This window comes from Podarcis cretensis (genome assembly GCF_951804945.1).
Source record: "Podarcis cretensis genome assembly, chromosome: 1".
Classification (NCBI taxonomy): domain Eukaryota; kingdom Metazoa; phylum Chordata; class Lepidosauria; order Squamata; family Lacertidae; genus Podarcis; species Podarcis cretensis.
In genome coordinates this window covers 6,168,025-6,194,842 of record NC_137170.1, presented here as the reverse complement: position 1 = coordinate 6,194,842, position 26,818 = coordinate 6,168,025, and the positions used below count along the sequence as shown (strand labels likewise).

Sequence of the window (26,818 nt, the reverse complement as noted above, 5' to 3'; positions counted from 1 at the left end):
CAGCAGCAGCAGCAAGAATTTTAATAGCACAAAACTGGAAGACCAGAGAAATATCATCCAAAGAACAATGGCAAGAAAAGCTGATCAACTATGCAGAGTTAGCAAAGTTAACGGATAAACTGCGTGAAAAGGACAATAGTGACTTTGAAAAAGAATGGGAACCTTTTACAACTTATTTGCAGAAACAAAAAAACAAACAAACATGGACTCGTTGGCAGGATTTAAATAAACATTTACAAATTTATTTACAGAGAACAAGAAATGTAACATGTGATAACCTAGTATTATGTAGAAACAGCAGAATGTAACATTTGATGTAATAAACCAGAAATGGAAGTTGGGGGAAGTCAACAGGGAGGGGGGGGGGAATTGGAAAATGAATGTTAAGTAATGATATTGGATATTTGTTATGAGAAAAGAAAATCAATAAAAATATTTTTTTCTTTTAGAAAAAGAAGGGGGGGACCAAACCCATCTTGTCCTTTGCTTCAGGTGGCAACAAGACTTGGGCCGGCCCTGGGGAAAAGCAGCCCTGTTAGAAGGGATTCAACTGAGCACATCTTATGGTCTTTCTGCTCAGAGAGGCCTTTGAAAACTAAGATGCAGGCAATGCTGGCCCCTGGGCTGCTGTCAGGACAATCTGGATTTTAAACTGTCATTTTTAAATGTTAAATTGTGGGTGAACAACTCAGACGACACAGCGATTCTTCAAACAGCTCTTGTTTATTCACAGGCCAGGACAGAACTGAACTGAAGGGTTCAGTAAAACTGCTTATATAGAGCTCCAGTACAACATTACTGTAACAACTTTCTAAAACTATCCAATCACTGAACGTCACTTTCGATCCCTTATTTGCATAACTATCTACAGTATTCCCCTGCTGGCCCAGGTTGAGAACTTCAGTACATAACATTAAATGTGTCCAGGTGTATTTAAATTATTGTTTTCATTGGGCTTTTTAAAAGAATGTTGTAAGCCGCCTTGAATCCCAGCGGGAGAAGGCAGGATAGGATTACGTCAAATAAACAAATAAAAACATCCTTTCAGTGTCTGGCAGAGGCACTCTTAAGATCTTCCGCAAAATCTCTTGAGTCCCCACACCCTCAACTCACTGCCCACTTGGTCACAAAGTGATAAGGATGGTTACCTTTTTCTCTCCTGAAATATGCAGAGAGCTGGAGGAAATAGGATTACTTTCTTTCCAACTTCCTCTGTCATCTTGATGAGCTTCCCAAGGCTCAGATTGGATCTTTTACCTGAATCCCTTGGAAATGTGAAGTGTGTGTGTGTGTGTTCTCTCGCTCTCTCTGGGGAGATGGCGGGGAGAGAGGAATGACTCGAAGTTTGGTGACCACAGCAGTTCTTTCAAAATCCACATGTGCTCACACACCTAAAGGTAAGCAGCATTCGAGAAGACTCTCTGAAACAAGTAGGTGCCCAAAATCAAACAAAAGGTCTCCTCTGCCCGGGAACCGTAGTTCTCCTGTGTGGGAGGCTAGTTATCTCTCAACAGAGATATATTCACACCCTTGCCAAACTACAACTCCCATGCTACTTTTGGGGGAAGATCAATAGTTATCCCGGCTTAAACAGGCACAAACTCATAAGTCTTTATATATACAGTGGACGCTCAGGTTGAGAACATGATCCATGTGGGAGACACGTTTGCAACCCGCAGCGCCGCGTCTGCGCACGCACGGGTTGCGATTTGGCACTTATGTGCATGCGCGAGCACCAAAACCCAAAAGTAACCTCTTCCGGTACTTCTTTATCTGAATTTTTATTGAAGTGTCACATTTACTGAATGTTCTGTTATTAGTTATTTGCCACTATTGTTCAAACTGGGCTTAACAACTGGTGCTTTTTAATGGCACATGTTTTTCCTAAATAGCCACTGCACAGCTAGGGGAGAAGTACTCTTACAAGACCATTGATATGGAGGGATTTTTCTTTTCTTTTCTTTTTACTGCTGTTGAACAAGCATGCTGCAGTTTCTCATATATATATATATATATGTGTATATATATATGTGTGTATATATATATATATATATATATATATATATGTTTTTCCTAAAACAATATACACATGGAAAATAAAAAAACAGAAAGAAAAAAATGTTCTTTCGAGCGTTTCAACTTCCCTCCATCCCTCCATTTCTAAAATTTGTTCCTGTATCTTTTACTGTAATCTATCTGTTATATTGGGACGCGGGTGGCGATGTGGGTTAAACCACTGAGCCTAGGACTTGCCGATCAGAAGGTCGGCGGTTCAAATCCCCGTGACGGGGTGAGCTCCCGTTGCTCGGTCCCTGCTCCTGCCAACCTAGCAGTTCGAAAGCATGTCAAAGTGCAAGTAGATAAACCCCAGAGTCGGCCACAACTGGACCTAATGGTCAGGGGTCCCTTTTCCTTTTCCTTTATCTGTTATACATCCATAGTGTCCAAAGTTCGTGTTACTTTACAAGTCTCGTCGTATTCCTGCCAATAAGCACACTGCAGTTTCCAGCACTAGCTCTGAGCATGTATGTTTAGGGTCAGGCTTGCCTGGTTAACGGGAATCATAGAATCATAGAATCATAGAGTTGGAAGAGACCACAAGGGCCATCGAGTCCAACCCCCTGCCAAGCAGGAAACACCATCAGAGCAATCCTGACATATGGTTGTCAAGCCTCTGCTTAAAGACCTCCAAAGAAGGAGACTCCACCACACTCCTTGGCAGCAAATTCCACTGTCGAACAGCTCTTACTGTCAGGAAGTTCTTCCTAATGTTTAGGTGGAATCTTCTTTCTTGTAGCTTGGAACCATTGCTCCGTGTCCGCTTCTCTGGAGCAGCAGAAAACAACCTTTCTCCCTCCTCTATGTGACATCCTTTTATATATTTGAACATGGCTATCATATCACCCCTTAACCTCCTCTTCTCCAGGCTAAACATGCCCAGCTCCCTTAAGGCATCGTTTCGAGGCCTTTGACCATTTTGGTTGCCCTCCTCTGGACACGTTCCAGTTTGTCAGTGTCCTTCTTGAACTGTGGTGCCCAGAACTGGACACAGTACTCCAGGTGAGGTCTGACCAGAGATGCAGACATTTAGAAAAATACAGCACTTCTACTCCATTCTTAACTTTTGATTTGATTGGTATCTTATAATTGAAGTCAATTTTGCCAATTCTATCTACTCAATTTACAAAGTATTTCGAAGATTCTATCTCAAAATATTGTTCTAAAAATGACATGCTAGGAGGCTTGGAATAAGCAATAACAAAACCAAAAAAAAAAAAAAACCAAAACCAAAAAAGAAAGAAGGAAAAATCAGAATTTAACAAAAATAATTTATTATAGAATGCAAGGGAGGAAAGGTAGAAAGAAATATAAAGAAGTTGAATTGCTTTGGAGGGAAGTAGAATGTGGGTGATGGGTTTTATAATTAAGTGTATAATTATGCAGCTGGTATAATTTAGATTTTATATTTTATGTGAAGGAATCGTTGGGAATTTTGGTTATTATGTATATATGTTAAGTCTCAATAAAGATCTTTTTGGCGGGACACAAAAAAAAGGAAAAAAAAGGAAAATACCGTGACGCAAAGGGTTGTTTGAAGAACAGGAAGTTACCTAATCACTCAGATGTACTGATTAATCTATCCAATGTTTGCGGGGTTCTAGTTGCGGTTGGTGACATGGAAACACACTCCCCCTTTACAAGGGCCCCCATGTGCCTTTTTGAGCATGCTTCCCCCGCCAAATCTGGAACGCTTTACTCCAGTTTTCCACCAAGGTGGCTAAACACACACACGCACACTCAGGGCATCAAAAAGGCATTTGAAATCCAAACAGCAGGCCCACGTCCATGGAAAATCCTGACGTGTTGGAAGGGGCATTTTTTCCAGCGTTTGGGAGGCTGGTTGCATAGCGACTCTTGAAGCAAATGACCAACAGCGAATATTTACCTGCAGCAGCTGTCTCCAAGCTGGTGCCCTCCTTACGTTTTTTAACTACCATTACAGGGCAGCTGGCATCAAGTTGGCAAAGGCTGCCCTGGAAGCTGAACCAACCTGGGAGTTTTGAGGTCCAAATCCAGCTGGCTTAGCTACTTGTACACAGTGGTGTAGCGAGTGTGTGTGGGGGGCACGGGGCGGTTGCCCCAGATGCAATATTTGTTAGGGGCGCAAGATTTCAACACCCGGTGCTGCCTCAATACAGTTGTGTGCTTTTGTTGCAGGGCTCTGTTGAAAACAGCTTGTCCATGCAAGCCAGGAAGTGACCTCTCCAGACAACGGAACGACTCTTTTTGTCTTATTTCAGCGGCTGCGATCGCTTGGGTGATGCGGATGCCGTCAGGCAGCTGATTGTGCATGCGTACTCTGTCCATTTCCCTCCTGCATGGCTCCAGGCTCTGGTAACCCACGTTATGCCAATGTTTGGACAACCCAAAGGGCTGCCAAGGAAAAGCTGAGGGCACGATTAGACTTTATGGGGTCCGTTGATACCATTGGGCTGCTTTACTTCCCTACCTATCCCCACACTGAAGGTATGTGTGGCACAATAGGACGTGCCGAATTTTTCAAATTCCCCAAATGAGGGGTGCTAAAAAGTTGTTGCATGACTTAGGAATTCAAAAGCTATTTTTTGTTCAATTGATATAATTCTGTTTGGCTTGGTAGGTAAAGTGTGAAGATTGCATAGGAATACCATATTTTTCGCTCCATAAGACGCACTTTTCCCCTCCTAAAAAGTAAGGGGAAATGTGTGTGCGTCTTATGGAGCGAATGCAGGTGGGAGGCTCTGCTCAGCGCTCCCTTTAAAGAATATTTTTTTCCTTGTATCCCCCCTCTAAAAACGAGGTGCATCTTATGGTCGGGTGCGTCTTATGGAGCGAAAAATACGGGAATTAAAAATCATTGCCAAATACTTTCAGTTAGATTATTCTGCTCACTTCCAGAGGGTTTGTGCAGGGGAAATGTACCAGCAGATAATGACGAGAAAGGGTAATTTCCCTCCCCACTCTAAATCACAGCAAAACCAAGCGCCCACATAAACAGCCGACACTCACCAGTGTTACAAAATCTTGTATTAATCATCTCCCTTCACTTCCAATATAACGTTGATATGAAACAAATGCATGATTCCTAGTTACATGGGAGGAGGACGAATAATAAATATATATCGTAGCAAGTTGAAACCACGAGGGTGTTTCACCAGTAATAACAACGAATTGAAAACTGTACACTTGCAAAGAAATTACAGCATCCCCAAATGTTTATAGTGTGTTTTGTTTCCGCCCCCCCCTTTTCTTTTTCTTCTTCTGTATAATCAGGAAGCTGAAACGTGTAAACAAACATGCTATTTCCATATATGACAAATTTCCTTTCTTAAAAAATATGCATTGCTTGGCAACATTAACTAGGCAAAAATATTTCTTTGTGCACTAATTTTATACAGGGGAGATATACCCTTCCCCCCACCAAATAAAATGAAAAGAAGAGGTCAAGACTAAAATACATGCAAAACAACAGAAGGTGTGTTTCAGTGCCAAAAGCAGGCATGCAGCAGAACAGAAACCCAAGCTTTTTTTGTTTTCGTTTTCATTTGCTTACAGGAGGCATAAATACATAAGAGTTATATATTAATAAGGGAGGAAGTATTTTGCTTTTTCTTCTTCTTCTTCTTCAACATTTATTAACATTCCTGTTTTCTTGCAATTCCTCCCAGAGGAATACACATTCACCGTTTATTTTTATTTTTTTAAGTAAAGATTAAAGGAATACAAAAAATAAAACTCACTTTGCAAACTCTTGATGACTTGTATAAAATCAACTTTAGTGTTATCATAGCTGTGTGCAAATTATACTTTCTACAAGGTCTACTCTTTCCTTCCTGCTTCAAATCAGGCACGTCCAGAAAAACTTCGAAAGACCGGGGAGCTAAACGGGGGACGGCAAGAGGGCTTTGCAGACAGGCTTCGCCAGATGTTATGGGACATGGAGTTGCAGCTGTTCTGGGCATATCTTCACCCCCCTCTTCCCGTGAAGTTCCCTGCCAGTCTTTGCCAACCTGTTGCTTTCTGGCCGGCTGTGCCAGCTGGCGCTGGTGGAAGCTGAAGTCCAAAAGCAAGTGGGGAGGGCCAGGTTGGCAGAGACTGATCTGGGGGAAATACCACATGCCACAGACTGCTTGCCTTCAGTGCAGAAAGAGGAGGAAGAAGGTAACATCCAGATCAGCCCTTATAAACCCAGAGAGAGAGAGAAGATGCTGATGAGACGAAATAGCCAAGTTCTGCCTTTAAACGTGGGAGGCTGGCGCCATATGCAGAGTGCCAATTCTGCAGCAATCTGAACTGCCTGCTGGTTCGGGGAGCAGGGCTGTGAAACCCCCCTCTCCCCTCTGTGATCTCAGGACAGCAAGGGGAAGATGCTTAGACGGCGTCGGAGGAAGCTGAACGAAAAGGGAGCATCGAATGACGCCTCAAAAGAAAGGCTGGGTTTCCTCAGCGTCATTCGTCCTTGGCCCCACCCGGGAAAAATAAAGGGGGGGGGGAGAGGAAAAAAGGCACTGCCGTGGCCCAGAATTTGGGGAGTCTAAGGAGGCTGCGGCGTGTGTGTCTCTCACTGCGGTAAAAGCAAACTGCTTGACAACAGCTGTGCAGGTGGTCATTTCAGACATCCAGGTGGAGTTACAAGCGATTGCATGACTTGTATTCAACAGGCAAGCTTGCCAGGGGGGAAGATGTATTTCTGGGCCCTGTTTTGCCAGGTACAGAGCGCTGTCCCAAACCTCGCCGAATCCAGGCCCCAAATCCAGGTAGGCCCCAAATCCATGTACGTGGGTTTGTTCTTCACGCAGCAAAGACCACCTTGTTTGGTGCCCATCCTTGATTGAGGAACATGGCGCAAGGTCTGCTGGGAGACTCCCCATTCGAATGGGGACCTTGTCGCGTAAGGTCACAGAGGCGCCTCGAACCGCTGCAAGCCTTGCATCCCCTCGCAGCCAGGCTGTTTCCCATCCAGCTGATGGGCCTACGGAATTGTGCAGAGACCTGCATCACCCTGCGGCCTGCACAGTTTGTTTCTGCAGTGCGCAACACAGCCAAGGGCACTTGGAGGTATACTAGGGTTGCTTCACGTTGCAGTATAGACGGTATCACAGTGCAGGAAGTAAAAGCGACGGCGCTCCCCCCCCAAAAAAAAACGCCCCCGGTGCTTCGTTCTTCTTGGCCAGCTACTGCCCACCAAATGAATTCTGCGGCAGGTGTGTGTGGGGGGGGACACCAGAAGCCCTTCCCAGAATCCCCCGCTGCCGCAATCTGGATACGTGAAATCTCCCTTGCATTTCCCCGTCAACAATTAAGCCGCAAACCGCTAAAAGGAAAAGCAGCAATATAAATTTCATAGGTGATAAAATCGCATAGTAATAAGTTGTCTCTGGCAGCCGACATAACCAGCTGAATACACTCTTGTAATGAGAGCAAGGAGAAGGGGGAGGACAAAATAATAATAATAATAATAATAATAACAATAACAGAACTCCACACATTTCTACATAGTGAAATATTTCGCAATTTCTGACGCTATCCTATAATTGCTTATTATAAAACGGTTGCATTTGGTGATAAATGAGTAAATAGAAAAATGAAAGGCACTGCCACTTTTTTTTGTTTTGTTTTAAAATACTAAACATCTGACTTCCATGGCCTTTTGCATGCAACTTCTCCACTTTTTTTTATAAATAGATTTAATTTTTAGTTTAGATACTTATGGGGTGTGTCCCCCATCCCACCCCCTTTTTCCTGCAGTCAATACAGGAACTAAGAGGGAACCTGGGGGGGAGGGCCTTTTTGAAACGTATCTAAAGCCTCTTTTGATTAAACAAGAAACACACAAACACACACACACAAAACCTAAGACAATGTCTCAACACACTGCGAATGGAAAAGAAGCTCTCTTATTCCAAGCCAAAGAAAGAAAGAAAAAAAGAAAGAGAGAGCATATGGTTATTCTCAGAATTTCTATCATGGTTACCAGCCATAGCGAGTTATAATTCATATATTTATCCAAAATAATATCTCTTAATAATCAGATAACCTCTGTTTTCCTATATTCAGCAAATGAATAAATAAAAGGCTCGTCCCCCCCCCCCCCCCGATTTCTAAATACTTTTCAGGAACTTCTTCCTTTTCTACCCAACCCCCCATTTCCCTGCACAAGCAACGCCACTCAAGTTTTGTAGGACACCCCCCAAAAAAACCCCTCTCTCCATCACTCAGAACAGTCATTCTGTCCCCCTTCAGTGTCCAATCTGCATCCTCCACTCTCTTCTGTGCCCCCTGCTTCTCCCTCGCCCCTCACAATTGATAACCTGAGCAAAATTGGTCAGGCCGCCCTCCAGAGAAACCCGCCCCCCGCGAGGGAGTGGACCCGGGGCAGGTTGTGCCCCCTCTTCCTGGGTGCCTTGAAATAAACCACTTTCTAAAACCTTCCTCTCCAGGACTGCGTTCCTTCTTTGCTCCGATCAAAACACAACACACCCACACCGCCCTTTAGCATCACGCGTTCCCGCTAGAAACACAGAAACGAAAACTGTATTTTGGCACCTTTTGTTTTAAGGAGGAGGAAAACGAAAAACAACAACGCACGCCTTCAAAATATGGCATATCGAATGCATTTACATAGATCTCTCTGCCCGGAGGCTGGAGATAGATGCTGAGGCACAGCTCTGCCCCTTCCTCTCCCGTCTGCTGACTGGAAAAGAAAGTCGCAGCAAGTGTTTGGCACTGAGTTAAACCTTGATCAGGTGGAGAAAGAAAACTGTTCTTCCTGAATAAAACTGGGCCATGAGAGACTCTCTGGGGGAAAGGCAATTGACTCACACGGGATAGATGTGTCGGGACAGGGGCTCAACCATATGTCAACCTTGAAACAAAATTTAAAAAATTCCTTCCAGCAGCACCTTAGAGACCAACTAAGTTTGTTATTGGTACGAGCTTTCGTGTGCATGCACACTTCTTCAGATACCATGCACACGAAAGCTCATACCAAGAACTTAGTTGGTCTCTAAGGTGCCACTGGAAGGAATTTTTTTATTTTGTTTTGACTACGGCAGACCAACACGGCTACCTACCTGTAACATGCCAACCTGTTACATATTGGTGTAAACCAGGAGTAGGGAAACTCTGGCCTGCCAGATGTTGCTGAACTTCCACCTCCATCAGCTGCAGAAAGCAATTGCAGGGATAATGAGAGATTTAAGTTCAGCAACATCTGGAGGGCCAAAGGTAGCACACACCTGGCTTAAATGATGGCTTCCACCTGGGGGCCCTGCCAGCTGCAGTTCTGTGATGGAGCTGGGGATACGCAGCAGAGGACGCCCAGGATGTCCACACAAGTCCAGTAAGCAGTGGCGTAGCGTGGGGGGTGCAGGGGGGCGCGCTCGCCGCTAATGGAGTCGCCGAAGAGCCTCGGGCGCAGGCTGTAGCAGAGCCCCATGTCTCGCGGAACCGACGAGCTGTGCGCGCGTCCGGGCTGAAGGCGTCTGGCAGGCAGCGGCTCTCAGCGCTCGCCGTGGTCCCCGCGCGTCAGGACCATGGAGGGCGCTCCAGGCAGCCCCTCCTCACAGCCCCGCCGCCGCCACTGCTGCTGCAGCTGCTGGGCCATGTTGCATTTTCCTTGCCTCTCTGCCCTCCTCCTCCTCTGGGCAAGCGGCGTCGTTTGGGCGGCAGCGGCAACTCGCCTTAGATCACCTGACACGGACCCGCCGCCGCCATGGCTACCTTACCGTAAATACCCCAGCCCAGGCAGCAGCAAGAAGAAGCTGGCAGCGGCGGCAGGTTAGGGGTTAGGGATGCAAATTACTTGCCTTGCCCCGGGTTAGGGGGCGCAAATTACTTGCCTTGCCCCGGGTGCTGACAACCCACGCTACGCCGCTGCCAGTAAGGGGGTTTAAGGGGGCCACATCCACTTAAAACCGGTCTCAAGCCCATATAAATCTGCAGGATATACTCCATCACAATGATTCTTGAGAGCACCCTCTCAAATCTACATTTCCCAAGGGGATTCCCTGCACTGCAGGGGGTTGGAATGGATGACCACCTGGGTTGCCTTTCCACTCAGCAGTTCTATGATTCTATGGAGGTGAGCCATGACGATGAAACTAGTTTCAAATCAATTTATGATTCGCAGCATGGAGATGCCCATTCCTTGGCACTGTGGCACATATCTGAGAACGAAGGAAGCATCCCGGGGGGAGAAGAGGCAGAGGTGTTTCCTCCCCCCCCACCACTGAAGCCAGCGTGGCAAGAACACGAACGAGGAGGTGCAGAAACGGCACTCCTGTCTCTGCTGCTGCCAGCCCTGAGGGGTCAGCTAGTGCCAGCGTGGCTGAACGAGCTGCGCTCCTGCCCTGCTGCATCCAGAAATGCTGAAATGATGCACCAATCTGCACGGTGCACAGACCCCCCCCCCAAAGCAAGCGCTGACTTGGTGAGCCCTTAGGATCAGGTATCACGGAATATGCTGGTATGATGTGATGCACCAAAACGTGATGTATATTTCAGCTGTGCACACCTATTTTTTATTTTTAAAGCTATTATCTTCCTGCATGTGGCAACAGCACACCACTGCAAAGGCAAGGGAGCAAGATTGGGCGTTTGGGAGTCTGCAAGTCACACTCCTTCTCCAGCAGCCAAGTTTTCTGGGGAGGTGGCGGAGAAGGATGGCATGAGGAGGAACTCTGCGCCGCCCTTTTTCTGGGCCACAAGAAACAGGCAAATCACACTTGTGGACGGTGCGGCTCTTGTTTAGGCAGAGCAAAACGTATCGATGCCACGCAAACCAAGTTTCCGAGGTGACCTCACATCTCTCGCAGGTTTGCACAGAGGCTGCCTTCAAAGGCTTCCTAGACCTGCTTGGATTAAATCTGGCCAGGTCTGAGATGGGAGCGTCAGTGGAAAAAGTAGGCGCATGAGCCCACTTGTTTGGGAAGCCGCGCTCGGCCAGAGCTGTTTTCTTTTGAAGCCTTGTTTCCCCCTCGACCCCTCCATGCACTGAACTCGCCTGCCTGTGCTCACGAGGGGAGACAGCCTTGCCCTGCTTTCTTCCCCTCCTGGCCTGGCGCACGGATCCCCCTTCGGCAGGCTCAGAGAAAGGCGTCAGTGTCTGCCTTCCAGGACAAACACGCCGGGGAACAGATGCCCCATTTAGACGGGGAGACTGCTGCCTCCAGCCGCTCTGTTTACCCTTCCCTCCTGCGCAGATCTTCGGCACAGGAAAGGCACGTTCTTGCCCTCCTGAGAAGACGCCTCGGCACCCTCTCCTCCGATTACCTCACAGGCCGGGAAAAGAAAGTGGGATTGAATGAGCAGCACTCCAGCCCCCAGACACGTCGGTGTGGACGTCAGGCCCTGCTGGTATTTCAAAGGGTCTTCCAAGGGTACCCAGATTGGAAGCAGACGTACTTGGAAGTCAGGGCTACCTTCTTAAGTTATGTCAGGGGCAGGTAGGAACTCTGACGCCACGCGGGAGGCTGCCTATGCCATCCTTTGACAATCTGGGGTTCCCCAGATGTTTTGGGGGCCCCAACTCCTACCAGCAGGGCAGTGCTGGCTGGGGCTGACAGGAACTGCCGGCCAAAACATCTGGGTGGCACCAGGTTGGCAAAGGGCTACACCAACTGCTCCCTGCCACCAATGGAGGCTAGTCCATTTGGTGCAAAGGGGGCGCTGCCTTGCCAGCCTCAGTCAGCAACCACCCGCCTGCCTTCTTGCGTACAACCTATCCAGGGGGTGGCACTGGCTGCCAACTCCCCCTTGAGCCTCAGTGTTGCCCATGGAGAACTCTGCAGGGAGTAGAGGGGGACATCTCAATCTCTCACTCGCTCTGGCGCCACCTGCTGTTGGGCTCCATGATGCCCACTCTGTCATTCCCAACGGGCACCGGTCGCTAACGCTGCAATATAGGATTTGACCCAGGTCTCGGTAAGTCTCGCAGCTTGTTATATGGCTTCCTTGGGGAGAAATCTGATGTACTACCGATCTCATGCATGGTATCCCCAACCTTCGGCCCTCCAGATGTTTTGGACTACAATTCCCATCATCCCTGACCACTGGTGCTTTTAGCTAGGGATCGTGGGAGTTGTAGGCCAAAACATCTGGAGGGCCGCAGGTTGGGGATGCCTGGTTTAGGCAACCTGACCCTTTCCCACACCAACACTTCTGGTTCCCAGCTGGACCCGTCCACTTGAGTGGCAAGCAATGTCAAGCAAACAGGGCTTGGGCCCTAGAAATAGGGTGGTCCAAATGGACTCCCCGCTCTCATGGCTGCTGCCACCCAACCAGCAGCTTTCAGTCTGACACAAGACAGTCATGCCTGTGTTGCTCAATGAGCCAAGCCACATTGCCACCCTACACTTCAGGTACCAAGCCAAAAGCAAGGTGGGTCTCTGAGTGGATGTGCTCCCAGAGAAGCATCTCTGAGATGTTCTCTTCCTCCTAGGACGTGAGCTCACGAGTCCATATGCAACATCTTTTCTATTTTCTCTCTCACACATACATACAAATATATGCACACAGACACAATCTAAGGAGCAGAGGCTTCTCTGCGGCACCTCCAGACGCAGCTCCTCCTGCCTGCCCTGCCACAAATCTCATTCCTTCCTTCGGCGCCCTGCTCCGCCCCCGGCTCGGAAAGTCAAGAAAAAAGTCACACAAATGCCTCCCGTGGCCCCCTCTATAGAAGCAATAGCTTGGCAGTTATTTTCAAAGGCAAACCTGCTGCTATAAGACACACACACACACACACACACACAAACACACGCACACACAAAAATGCCATGCAAAAGATCCTTTACGTCAGCGAGACGAGTCCTTGCAGGCGGCGGCAAAATTATTCTGGCAAGACCGAAGGGCCTTGTTCCGCTCCCCTCTCTCGCTGTGCCTGCGGTTTCCCTGTTCTGCCTGGTGGAAGCACCCTTGATCCTGGAGAGAACGTGGCAGGCGAGATCGGGGTGCTGGCAAGGGAGTCTGGGCCACGCTAGACGTCCCCCCCCCAAGTGGCAGGCCAGGGGGCTGGGACTGGCCCACCCCGTCGGTTCATCAACTTAACACTGCGAGAGGAGGAGGAAGAGGCGTTTGTGGGGGCGCGCTCTGCACACCTGCCGCGCTCTTTCCCGCCCGCCTTCGTGTAAACAATGCGCAGAACCCAAAGCCGCTCTTTTGGACGCCAACGGAGGGAAATTAGTTTGGCCTTTTTAATTTCCTTTCTGCCGCTGCTGCCGCCCCCCCCCCCCGACAACTGCAGCTCAAAACGGTGAATGTCAGTGAAACACAGCTCCTATTTACAGATGGCCGACGCGTCGCTCTCTGCGTCGTCGTCTTCATGCTTCGGTGACGTTATTTCAGAAAGTCTCTTTCTTCGCGAGGAGCGGTTCCGTCTGCCACCCCCGCTGCCCGTTCCCAACGGATGCTCCGAGCATATTATTTGGCTGCTAAGAGGCTTGCCCTTAGCCACGGTTGGGGAGGCCTGCTCCTCTGAGGAAGCCCTCCGACATCTTTCGCTCCCCACCCAATGTTATTTCTCTGTTTTGTGCATAATCATAAACCTGGCGGATCCCAGTCCTGTTTCTTGACGATGCGTAACAGCAGTATAAGAGTGACCCTATTACAAAATGTAAACAGAGATGGAGAGAGGAGGAGACAAGAGACAGACAGACAGAGAGACAGAGAGAGAAGAAAACGGCAACGGAAAGGTTGCAAATTATCTCCAGGGATCCTTGACACGTCCGGGGACTCGCTGCCAACTTTGCCGCTGGTCCAGCAGCCCAATTTGCCGACGGCCAGCGTTCTCACTGCAGACACCTCCGTCTTCTAGATCGTCGAGGTTCTGTCGACACCATCTGAAAGGGTGAGGTTCACTGTTAAGAGGCTGCCAGACCAAGGACTGCAGGCTGGCGGAGATGGAAAGTTTTTTCTATACAGAAGGAATTTCTTATATATATATATATATATATATATATATATATATGTGTGTGTGTGTGTGTGTGTGTGTGTGTGTGTTTGTTTTAACATACCATTTCCAACAGTAATTAAACATACTTTAACATCTTATTCAGTTTTTTGACTTCCATCAGTCCTGCCTGAAAATTCCTATTAAATTTAAAACTCATAACCAATATCTCTATTCTTTATCTACTTTGTAACACTTCATGTGGGATGCGGGTGGCGCTGTGGGTTAAACCACGGAGCCTAGGACTTGCTGAAGGTTGGCGGTTCGAATCCCCGCGACGGGGTGAGCTCCCGTTGCTCGGTCCCTGCTCCTGCCAACCTAGCAGTTCGAAAGCATGCCAGTGCAAGTAGATAAATAGGTACCACTCTGGCGGGAAGGTAAATGGTGTTTCCATGTGCTGCTCTGGTTCGCCAGAAGCGGCTTAGTCATGCTGGCCACATGACCCGGAAGCTGTACGCCGGCTTCCTCGGCCAATGAAGCGAGATGAGCGCCGCAACCCCAGAGTCGGCCACGACTGGACCTAATGGTCAGGGGTCCCTTTACCTTTTAACACTTCATATATTTCTCCTTACAAAACTTCTTGCAGTCCTACTAGCGTAATTTGTTGGTTACAATTGCTTTTCAAATAGTTCATATACTTCTTCCAGTCTTCTGTAAATCTCTGGTCCCACAGGTTTCAAATCCTTCCTGTCATTTTATCCAATTCTGCATCCTATTCAGGAGGAATTTCAGTGGCAGGCGAGTGAAGGCAAACGATTCCTCTCCTCTCCCGCCCCAAGGAATCTGAGCAAGAGCCCTTTCCCCTCCTCTGCCAGGGCTGGTCCAGCAGCAGTTCCGCACAGAAACTCAGAAATGAGCAGTAAGTTTGATTTTTTGTACTCGTAGAGACAAAATAGAAATACTCGGGCAGGACTAGCCCCGGTGAGAACTGAGGACCTGAGCTCCCCACTTCCTCCTCAGCTGGCTGCCTTCCCAACGGTCACAAACTCCTCCTCTGTGGGGCTCTCTATGTATACGTAATGCCCTCCTTGGGGACAGAGGAGGACAGGAGAAGGAAACAGGGGAGCTGGCAGGTCGCTGGGGATCTGTTGCAGCCTCAGACTGCTCCTCCTCCTCTACTTCCGTCTCGCCTAAACCTGCTGCTTGCTCAGCCTCCAACCTGCCTGCAACCCCTTCTTCCTCTGGTCTGCCTCCTGCATCCCACCATCATTCTCCTGGCTCGGGGCTTTCCCCCTCTGATGCTGCCCTGGGGGGATTCCCCACAATTCCTCCTCGTCTAGCCAGACCCTGACCTCCTGCGGTTGCCAGAGCACAGACATCATGTGCCATGCATATAATAATAATAATAATAATAATAATAATAATAATAATAATAGTACCCCGTCCATCTGACTGGGTTGCCCCAGCCACTCTGAGCAGCTTGCAAAATATACAAAAACATAACAATACAGCAAACAATAAAAACTCCCCTATACAGTACGTTTCCGAGCACAATTCAAAGTGTTGGCGCTGACCTTGAAAGCCCTAAGCGGCCTCGGTCCAGTCTACCTGAAGGAGCGCCTCCACCCCCATTGTTCAGCCCGGACACAGAGGTGCAGCTCTGAAGGCCTTCTGGCGGTTCCCTCATTCCGAGAAGTGAGGTTACAGGGAACCAGGCAGAGGGCCTTCTTGGTGGTGGCGCCCGCCCTGTGGAACGCCCTCCCACCAGATGTCAAGGAAATAAGCAACTTTTAGAAGACATCTGAAGGCGGGAAGTTTTTAATGTTTGATGTTTTATTGTGCTTTTAATATTCTGTTGGGAGCAGCCCAGAGTGGCTCAAAATAAATTATTATTATTACTTATTTTTATTACTTTTTATAATATTTTTATTATTATTACTTAATTATTATTACTTACACGACATGCTCAGTTTTTAATGTTTGCTGTTTTATCGCTTTTTCGTTATTATTAAAATTCTGCTGGGAGCCGCCCAGAGTGGCTGAGGAAATAATAGTAGTAGTAGTAGTAGTAGTAGTAATAATAATAATAATAATAATAAGAAGAAGAAGAAGAAGAAGAAGAAGCAGGTGTGTCTTCGGGTGTCTTCTAAAGGTTGCAGAGTTACTTATCTCCTTGGCATCTGATGGGGGGGCCTGCCACAGGGCAGGTGCCACCACCGAGAAGGCCCTCTGCCTGGTTATACACTTCTTCCGCATCTCCTCTTACTTGATGTTTTCTAAGCTAAGACGTCTCGCACAGGAGTTGCCCCATCCCTTCGGCTGCTTGGGTCGCCCTTTTGCGAACCTTTCGCAGCTCTGCAGTCTCCCTCTGCGAACGAGGCAAACCAGGAGGAGGGCACAGCGAGATGGCGTGGGAGGACGGGTGAAGAGTCTGCCCTTTCAAACTTCAGCCCCCAAAGATGCTCTCCATTTAGCACATGAGCGAGACGGAGGGAATGCTTCTGGGGACGGGGGCTGCGGCGGCACGGCTGCGGCTTCAAAGTTACACGCGGGCACAGATGGGGGAAAGGAGCGAGACACCTACACACACAGCCATGTTTTGTCCAGCAGCAACTCAGCCTGTGGTCTACAGCCAACTATTACAGCTCTCCCCGCTAAATAATTGTGGGAAGTGCTCCAATGCTCAGATTCATCCCCCTGGGGGCTTTTCAGACTTATGGGCGGGGGGGGGGGAGAAAGGAAAAAGATGAAAGAAGGGAGCCTGCTCGGGTCTCCTTTCAGAAAAGCAAACAAACATCAAAACTACCTGAGCTCAAAACTCAACGACCCCTTTCTTTAAAACGTTATTTATAGCGCTGCTCGGCGGGCCGTCCTTGGTCTAGCATTGCTGAATGAAAACAACCAGCGAGGAACAAGATCCTTGGAATGTCTCGGCAAGATTCCTTTCAAAGCAGCTGCAGGAAAAAATAGGAATTCCTCCCCCGCCCCCCGCCTGCCCCCATCCCTTACTAACGTAGCTGATCCACTTTCAGTAGCCAGGAAGATCTCAGGCTTAAGTTGGTGAGTAATGGAGGTGGAAAACATGGCCTTTCCCCTTCCTCTTTCCCCTCTCAGCCAGAATTTTTATTTTATCCTGAGACCTGTGGGTATAGGACTGTAGACAAGCAAGCCAGTTTTTAATGATTTTAGCGGCCGCTGCATTCGACGACTAACAGTGCAATTGGTTTGTGGCAGGGGTTGGGAACTTCGGGGGCCGAAACCCAGCCAGGTGGGAGGGGTACAAATAAATAAATAAATAAATAAATAAATAATAATGAGAATACTTGTGACGTCTCTCATCTTCAGCCACAAACCCACAGATACACTACAGACCATGTGGATGAAGTTTGTGAATCAGCGGTGGTCCATGGGCTACAGCTTGGGAACTCCAGAGCTGTTAATTAACACTAAAGGTAAAGGTAAAGGTACCCCTGCCCGTACGGGCCAGTCTTGACAGACTCTGGGGTTGTGCGCCCATCTCACTTAAGAGGCCAGGGGCCAGCGCTGTCCAGAGACACTTCCGGGTCACGTGGCCAGCGTGACATCGCTGCTCTGGCAAGCCAGAGCCGCACACGGAAACGCCGTTTACCTTCCCGCTGGTAAGCGGTCCCTATTTATCTACTTGCACCCGGAGGTGCTTTCGAACTGCTAGGTTGGCAGGCGCTGGGACCGAGCAGCGGGAGCGCACCCCGCCGCAGGGATTCGAACCGCCGACCTTTCGATCGGCAAGCCCTAGGCGCTGAGGCTTTAACCCACAGCGCCACCTGCGTCCTTAATTAACACTAGAATTGTGTTATTCTGATTTTGCAGCTGAGCATCTACACCTCATGGGACGCGGGTGGTACTGTGGGTTAAACCACAGAGCCTAGGACTTGCTGATCAGAAGGTCGGCAGTTCGAATCCCTGCGACGGGGTGAGCTCCTGTTGCTTGGTCCCTGCTCTTGCCAAACTAGCAGTTCGAAAGCACATCAAAGTGCAAGTAGATAAATAGGTACCACTCCGGCGGGAAGGTAAACAGCGTTTCCGTGCGCTGCTCTGGTTCGCCAGAAGCGGCTTAGTCATGCTGGCCACATGACCCAGAAGCTGTACGCTGGCTCCCTCGGCCAATAAAGCAAGGTGAGCGCTGCAACCCCAGAGTCGGTCACGACTGGACCTAATGGTCAGGGGTCCCTTTACCCTTTACTTTATCTACAGCTCATAGCAGGGGTAGCCAGCATGGTGGGCCCCAGGTGTTCTTGGTGCACAACTCCAGCAAGGCCAAAGGTCAGGGAGTGATGGAAGATGTAGTCTAACAGCATCTAAAGGGCCCTAGATGGTTGGCTACTCTTGGTCCACCCTAACAAACCAAACTGACTCGTAATAATTCCCCCTGGACCAAGAAGTAGGAACTGCCAAGAGGGAGACAACAGAGATGAAATTTAGCAAGACAACACATTTATCTTACAAGAGTTCCTAGAATCATACAAACTTTAGATATTTGAAGATGGCTATTCTATCGCTTCCCAGTCTTCTCTTGTCCAGGCTAAGCATATCCAACTCCTTCAACCGTTCCTCATAAGGTTTGGTTGACTTTCCCTACACAATTCATTATGGTAACTTCAGTAGGTAGCAAAATGGTTTTAGCAGAAACCGAACTGTAGCTGAATGGAAACGCTGTACATTGCAATAAAAGCAGGACAGGACAGAAATTGCTTTCTCCTTGTATCCCAAGCTCTGACCCTTCCCCAAAGGGCTTCTGTCTCTCTCTGTGTGCCTTTCGCCCCCCCCCCCCAAATCTCAATCCCTTAAACTGCAGCTTGACATGGCTCAGTCCGGAATTCTACCGTCTTCCTGTGTGTCATGTGTGGATGGGATCTCAGGACATTTCTGACACAGATAAGAGGTTGGAAACAAGAGAAGCGCTTACCTCCAAGTGCATGTTCTGTCATACTGAGGCACAACGACTCCAGCCTATTATTGATGTCAGGTTCTGTCACTGGTACCTGGAACTCTGCAGAAAAAACAGAAAGTGTGTTTCCACGAGAATAGGAAATATCTGCAGCGTAGCTGGAGGCACTTCCTGCATGTGGAAGGAAATCCAGGCTGCAAATCTAGTTAAGGCAAGTTTTTCCTTCTGGAGAATTATATTATTATTATTATTATTATTATTATTATTATTATTATTCTCCATTCTGGGCCGAGTAGGGAACTTGCCCACCTCTTTTCATCTGGGAGATTGCAGTCAAATACAACTAGTTAGTGCACAAAGGGGTAAAGGACCACAGAGTTGTATTGGTAGATAGTCTCAGCCAGGCTACGCCATAGTCTATTCTGCAAAGGAAGTGAAGCCATTCTGTTTCCTTTCTCTCTCTCTGCAACCAAGGAGGACATGTGTAAGCTTGCTCCTGAGCTTACAGCACATATTTGGAACTACATTCTGTATTGCACGCAGCAATGCATGACTAAGACCTTGAATCTGTAAGTAAAGCATTTTAAACTTACTTAACAGTGTGTGGTCTGCTCATTTCAAGAGCGGTAGAAAGAGGTCACCTGCTGTGTGCAGCTGAATGGGATATAAAGGTTTAAGAACCTATAGTCCTAAGGCTTTACTGTTGCTTAACTTTTGCGAGTTTAATCTCTGCTACTGGGGCTCTCTTCCTACAGGAACATGACGTTTTGAATCCAGGCACCCAGTCGTTTTCTTTCGCTGCTCACCCACACACCTGGGTCCACAGGGATCCATATATTTAATCCCCCACATTTCCCTCCTAACCTGACGGTTTAAAAGCACCACCTAAAAATACAGTGGTGCCTCGCAAGACGAAATTAATCCGTTCCGCAAGTCTCTTCGTCTTGCGGTTTTTTCGTCTTGCGAAGCACGGCTATTAGCGGCTTAGCGGCTATTAGCGGCTTAGTGGCAATTAGCGGCTTAGCGGCTTTAAGAAAAAGGAAACAAACTCGCAAGAACTCGCAAGACGTTTCATCTTGCAAAGCAAGCCCATAGGGAAATTCGTCTTGCGAAGCACCTCAAAAAACGGAAAACTCTTTCGTCTAGCGAGTTTTTCATCTTGCGAGGCATTCGTCTTGCGGGGCACCACTGTAGTCTTAAAAGATTTTGGAGTGTGGTGGCACTGGTGGAGGGAGAGTGCAAGCTTGCCAAATGTCCACTGTATCACTTAGGCGAGCTGTTGGGATGCTTCCAGGGAAACGGGGGCAATTTGGCAGGTCCCAGCTGGCACCAGCCCACTGGCCGGTAGCCGGGCAATCTCTGGGCCTTGGATCAGCATGAAACAACAACCCGCAACTTCAGAAGCCTTCAGAAGTTGGATCACGCTCTAATCAGCAGAGTTAATAACACGCAACAGAAGTGGCAGGAGACGGCTGTGAGAGCATATTTACAGGCAGTTTATTCAGCATACATCAGGACAAAGGAAAAACATGTTTTCTCCCTTTCATGTCCAAGAGCAAGCAGCAAAAGCAAAAGCTATGCACACAAACAGAAGTTCCCAGCAAGCTGTGCTGGAGTGTAAACAGACATGTGACATACAACAGCTCCACACATCTGTTTTAAGGTGGAACGGAATATTCTAACAGAGGTAAGAAGAGGGTGAGGACTGGCAAAGGAGCAAGATGTCTTTGGCCTACCTGGCTGCTGAAACATAAGCATGGTTTGTGGAGAGGTGTGCACCGGCAGCGAGCGCGTCCTCTGCACAGAGCTGTGAGTCCGGCTGGGCATGCTGTTGCTCCCTCCAGGGTTTGCAAACCAAAGGTTCTGTAAGGGAGAAGAACATGCACTGTCAAGCTGCAAAATGCAGAGAGCAACAAGGGATGAAGGTACAAGATGTGCTACCCCAGGCTGGCTGTGTACACTCTAGGACCTATAGGGACGCAGGTGGTGCTGTGGTCTAAACCACTGAGCCTCTTGGGCTTGCCAATCAGAAGGTTGGCAGTTCGAATCCCCGCAACGGAGTAATCTTCCGTTGCTCTGTCCCAACTCCTACCAACCTAGCAGTTCGAAAGCACGCCAGTGCAAGTAGATAAATAGGTACCGCTCTGGCGGGAAGGTAAACAGCATTTCTGTGCGCTCTGGCTTCTGTCACGGTGTCCCGTTGCGCCAGAAGCGGTTTAGTCCTGCTGGCCACATGACCCAGAAAGCTGTCTGTGGACAAACGCCGGCTCCCTCAGCCAGAAAACAAGATGAGCGCCTCAACCACATAGTCACCTTTGACTGGACTTAACCATCCAGAGGTCCTTTACCTTTTACCTTATACCATGGGTAGGCAAACTAAGGCCCGGGGGCTGGATCTGGCCCAATCACCTTCTCAATCCGGCCCACGGATGGTCTGGGAATCAGCGTATTTTTACATAAGTAGAATGTGTCCTTTTATTTAAAATGCATCTCTGGGTTATTTATGGGGCACAGGAATGCGTTCATTTCCCTCCCCCCCAAAAAAATATAGTCCGGCCCCCCCACAAGGTCTGAGGGACAGTGGAGCGGCCCCCTGCTGAAAAAGTTTGCTGACCCCTGCTTTACACTCTAGGACCTATCGTGCTGCAGAAGTAGGAAGGCACAAGGGAAATGATCGCCACGGCATGGCACACTCGGCAACGCTGGGAAGATTTTGGATGTGTTGCATACATTAGGTAAAGGTAAAGGGACCCCTGACCATCAGGTCCAGTTGTGACCGACTCTGGGATTGAGGCGCTCATCTCGCTTTATTGGCCGAAGGAGCCAGAGTCCAGCTTCCGGGTCATGTGGCCAGCATGACTAAGCCGCTTCTGGCGAACCAGAGCAGTGCACGGAAACGCCGTTTACCTTCCCGCCGGAGTGGTACCTATTTATCTACTTGCACTTTGACGTGCTTTCCAACTGCTAGGTTGGCAGGAGCAGGGACTGAGCAACGGGAGCTCACCCCGTTGCAGGGATTCGAACTGCCGACCTTCTGATCGGCAAGTCCTAGGCTCTGTGGTTTAACCCAAGCAGCAAATCCAACTCCCGAGCCCTTGAGTTTTGTTAAATGGCCAGTCTCTCTCCAAGGCTGGCCTCATCGTGCAGAGCTTCCCGTCAGATTCTTTCTGTAGCTGACTCACATGGTCTTGATAAACTGGTGTAGGAGCGGATTAAGAACGTAAGAATAGCCGGCTGGATCAGGCCCGTGGCCCATCCAGCCCAGCACCCTGTTCTCACAGAGGCCAGCCCTATGGGAAACCAGCACGCAGGATCCAAGCACAAGAGCCCTCTCCTCGGTCCTGCGGTTTCCAGCAACTGGTATTCCAGAAGCATTTGTCCAATGCTCTTTCAAAGCCGCCCATCCCTGCCTCATGTGGCAGTGAGTTCCGCGGTTTAACTACACACTGCGTGAAGAAAATACCTTTCCCCTCCCCTCTATGCTGACTCTCCCAGCATTCAGCATGACTGGATCTGCAGGAGTTCTGGGGTTACAAGAGAGGGAGAAGAACTTTTCTCTCGCCATGCTCAATTGCATAAATTTCTATCATGTTGCCCCCCCCCCCTCTTCTCTAACCTAAACGGCTCCAGACCCGGCTCACAATTCCCCCTCACATCGCTGCTTACATCTTGTGCAAGGTTTTAACTTTCTAAATGCCGCACTTGTTTTTATTTTAAGAAGAAGGCGTATACATGCGCCTGAATATGCAACTCCACCCCCCCCCCCAGTCCTTTCCTCAAAGCATTCCCTCCCTCCCTCCGCCTGATCTCCTCTTCCTCCACTTTACACGACCTCTTTTTGCAGCAAGGAAGAGAGAGAAAACAGGAAATGCCTATATTTCATTCTGGCTCCCTTTCTTTTCAATCAAAGCCCAAGAAGGACCTAGTTTCAGTCCACTGAAGGAAACTGGTGACAAAGGAACCTCTGGCAACTGAACAACTTGACTTCTTCTCCTAGTTTGGGGAGTGGGCTATTGGGCCCGGAGAAAATATATTTCCGGGACAGGAATGCCACAACTGGCTTTTTGTGTGTTTGCGAGGAAGGGGAGACACCCTCCCCACCTCACCTCACCCCTCCAATTCCAGTTTAAATATTTGTTCGCAACAGCCCCCCTTTCTCCCCATGGACTTGTTAAAAATTCATTTGTACAGATCGCCTTGTTGGTTCAGAATTCATGGGTAGGCAAACTAAGGCCCGGGGGCCGGATCTGGCCCAATCGCCTTCTAAATCCGGCCCACAGAGGGTCCGGGAATCAGCATGTTTTTACATGAGTAGAATGTGTGCTTTTATTTAAAATGCACCTCTGGGTTATTTGTGGGGCATAGGAATTCGTCCATTCCCCCCCAAATATAGTCCGGCCCCCCACAAGGTCTGAGGGACAGTGGACCGGCCCCCTGCTGAAAAAGCTTGCTGACCCCTGGTTCAGATCAAGACCCATCTGGTTTTTCAGCAACAGCCAGCAGATGCTCCTGGGAGGCCATTTCTGCTGTCTGCGGGAGAGCTTCTCCTGCAAATATCAAATTTCTCTGCTCTGCAGTACCTCAGACCAGGGCTTTTAGTGTGGCGGCTTCTGCCCTGTGGAATAGCATCCCTGTCGAGATGCGACAGGTGCCTGCTACCTGCACTTTCCGGAAACAGCTGAAGACGGTTTCATTCCTAGAGATTTTTCTCAGCTGGCAAAAGGGGGTCTTTACCAAAGAGCGTGCACTCATTAGGGTATCGGTCTTCTTTAAATGCATTTGTCGTTTCCGGGTTCTTAACTGCTTTTAATTATCTTTGGTATAAATCGCCTTGCGACAGTGGTTTAGGAGGCAACTCATCCGTCAAAGACCATCATGATAATAATAATAATAAACAATTTAAATGGTTCCTTCCTTATTTATTTATAACAGCTATCTCAGATAGTGTTTCAGTATTGTATCTTGGGCTCATCCACCCGGGGGAAAGAAAACTCTGATCCTAAATCTTCGCTGCCTTGCAGGAGATCTTTGGGAGAAGAAAGGGCTGAGGAGTAAACCCAAATCTGGAGTGGGGTCTCTGGGGTGGTTGGATGACGCCAGATGGGTGGGGTATAAATAAATAAATAAATAAATAAATAGTAACTGTATTTTTTTTCGCTCTATAAGACACACCAGACCACAAGACTAACCTAGTTTTTGGAGGAGGAAAACAAGAAAAAAAATATTCTGAATCTCAGAAGCCAGAACAGCAAGAGGGATCGCTGCGCAGTGAAAGCAGCAATCCCTCTTGCTGTTCTGGCTTCTGCGATAGCTGTGCAGCCTTCATTCGCTCCATAAGACGCACACACATTTCCCCTTACTTTTTAGGAGGGAAAAAGTGAGTCTTATAGAGCAAAAAATTACGGTAAATAATAATAATTGTACGCCTCCTTCCAACAACAACTGTAGCCAAGCTACTGCCAAATGCATTATTCTGCTTACCAATCGACCACTTCAGTGGGGCTGAGGAAGAGGGGCTTGTTTCCTAGGCAGCCCAGAACCTCCAGGTGTGTGTCCCGGTTGTGTGTGTGTGTCACTTGGCTGCTGCTAACACAGCCTTTTAACCTCACCCTCAGAGGTGTACTCCATTCTCTCTCTCTCTCGACGCCAACAACCCACCCTGGGACCTCAACCATAACCATAACAGCAGAAATTGAGGGTTATTCCCTGTTGTTTGCTTGCAGAGCTCACGAGATAGAGTGCCCTTGGGTGTGGAGGCTCCACTGAGCTAACAAGCCACGGACAGGTTTCTGGTCCTTGTCCTGTTTGCACCTTTCTCTTCCAAAGACATCGAAATTGGTGGCCGTCCTTGGCATCTGGGCAATGCCGTTAGTTATCTAGATGGGACCTTGTCCTGATCCAAGAGGGGTCCCCTTAAGTTCTTAAGGAGCTGGTACCCACCTGTCTCCCTTGCTTCAGGATGGTGGGGTTGGCGGCCGTGCTGCGCTGGCTGGCTCCCAGAAGGCCGCTGGAGCCCAGGAGGCCCAGCCGCGTGGTAGGCAGGTTCCGGGAGGGGATCTGGAACTGGCGCGGGTTCCGGCGGCCCATTCCTGCACCTACAGATCCAGCTGTTGGCAGGGAGTTCGACTGGCCGAAACCTCGGCTGGAAAAGAACAAACACACCGGCTTACCTCTGCTACCCCAGGGGCGTTACTTGGAAACAAAGGTTCAGCTGCCCAGTGCCGCTGCTTAAAACGAAGGATCATGCAGGTGTCCCTTAATTCCAAATATAAATCGCGGTGGTTTTTTGGTTTAATGGCTTTACGTTTGCACTTTCTGTTCCTCATCAGACAGTGGTGTTTCCACCTGCCTTGCCCCACCTTGCCTTCCCCAGACTATGATTTGTATGTCTTGTGGTATTTATGGTTTTCCCAGTAGTGATGTATGGAAGTGAGAGCTGGACCATAAAGAAGGCTGATCGCCGAAGAATTGATGCTTTTGAATTCTGGTGCTGGAGGAGACTCTTGAGAGTCCCATGGACTGCAAGAAGAACAAACCTATCCATTCTGAAGGAAATCAGCCCTGAGTGCTCACTGGAAGGACAGATCGTGAAGCTGAGTCTCCAAGACTTTGGCCACTTCATGAGAAGAGAAGACTCTCTGGAGAAGACCCTGATGTTGGGAAAGATGGAGGGCACAAGGAGAAGGGGGCGACAGAGGACGAGATGGTTGGATAGTGTCCTCAAAGCTATAAACATGAGTCTGACCAAACTGTGGGAGGCAGTGGAAGACAGGAGTGCCTGGCGTGCTCTGGTCCAGGGGGTCATGAAGAGTTGGACACAACTAAACGACAACAACGCATTGTGATTTGCTGTTACTTTTATTGATCATAGGTTGGTAATTCTTTCTTGTGGTCAGTGATGGAGGAAGCCTCTCAGGCACCTGGGACGGCGTGCCATGGGGCAGGGCAAATTGCCCATGGGGCAGGGCACGGCCTGTCCCTATGAGTGCCGCACCCCCCGTCCCTATGGGTGCACAGCACCCCATGCCGCACAGGGAGCACAGCGCCCATAGGGTTAGGGCACACCATGGAAACTCAGCCACCCTACAGCTGGGGGGGGGAGGCAGTGGGAGGAGAGCAAGGAGCCTGCGGGCTCCGAGATGCATGGTTCGTGCGCACTGCAGGCCCCGTGGCGATTGCTTTCCGCCATTTTGTCACCCCCGTCAGGATGGCCCCCGGGGCGGATCGCGCCCCCGCACCCCCCTTCCCACACCCCTGATTGTGGTTGATCTGTTTAATTATTATTTGCTGGTGTTTAATTTTACTGTTCACTATTAGATTCTGATGAATTGTTGAATGTTGCTTTGTTTGATATAAGTTGTGCATTTTAAAGTTACAATGGGACCTCTGGTTGCGAACAGGATCCGTTCCGGAGGCCCATTATCAACATGAAAAGAGCGCAACCCACAGCGGCACATCAGCACACGGGCAGGTCACGCTTTGCCGCTTCTGCGCATGTGCGTGACGTCCTTTTGCACGTCTGTGCATGTGCGAGCAGCGAAACCTGGAAGTAACCCTTTCCGGTACTTCTGGGTCGCCGCAGGACGTAACCTGAAAGAACGTAACATGAAGTGGACGTAACCAGAGGTGCCACTGTATTGTGACTTTTACCGTATTTTTCGCTCTAAGATAGTTTTTGGAGGAGGAAAACAAGAAAAAAAATATTCTGAATCTCAGAAGCTAGAACAGCAAGAGGGATCACTGTGCAGTGAAAGCAGCAATCCCTCTTGCTGTTCTGGCTTCTGGGATAGCTGCGCGGCCTGCATTCGCTCCATAAGACGCACACACATTTCCCCTTACTTTTTAGGAGGGAAAAAGTGAGAGCAAAAAATACGGTATATTGGATCAAAGTGTTACTATTAATGTTTGGTGTTTTATTATGTTTTTATGTCTTGGAAACTGCCCAGAGTGGCTTGGGCAAC

The 26,818-nt window shown here is 48.8% G+C and overlaps 1 protein-coding gene and 1 long non-coding RNA gene across 3 annotated transcripts in view; one reads left to right on the top strand and one right to left on the bottom strand.

Moving 5' to 3' along the window:
• The first annotated feature begins 4,528 nt into the window (after positions 1–4,528).
• LOC307208794 lies at positions 4,529–11,005 on the top strand. The gene is made up of 2 exons (XR_013835236.1): positions 4,529–9,382; positions 9,923–11,005. It is a non-coding gene; the product is annotated as an uncharacterized lncRNA (long non-coding RNA).
• A 797-nt stretch (positions 11,006–11,802) lies between these two features.
• The window catches only part of SAMD4A (sterile alpha motif domain containing 4A), a 133,386-nt gene continuing 118,370 nt past the window's right edge, over positions 11,803–26,818 (bottom strand). Inside the window, exons 9-12 of one of the 2 annotated variants that reach the window (XM_079993493.1) lie at positions 24,798–24,999; positions 20,594–20,720; positions 18,876–18,959; positions 11,803–13,880 (exon numbers count right to left, since the gene is read on the bottom strand). In XM_079993493.1, coding sequence (XP_079849619.1) covers positions 13,852–13,880; positions 18,876–18,959; positions 20,594–20,720; positions 24,798–24,999 — 442 coding nt within the window. In that variant the 3' untranslated portion in view covers positions 11,803–13,851. The remainder of the gene's footprint in view (positions 13,881–18,875; positions 18,960–20,593; positions 20,721–24,797; positions 25,000–26,818) is intronic. The other variant, XM_079993492.1, reaches the window with a different exon arrangement.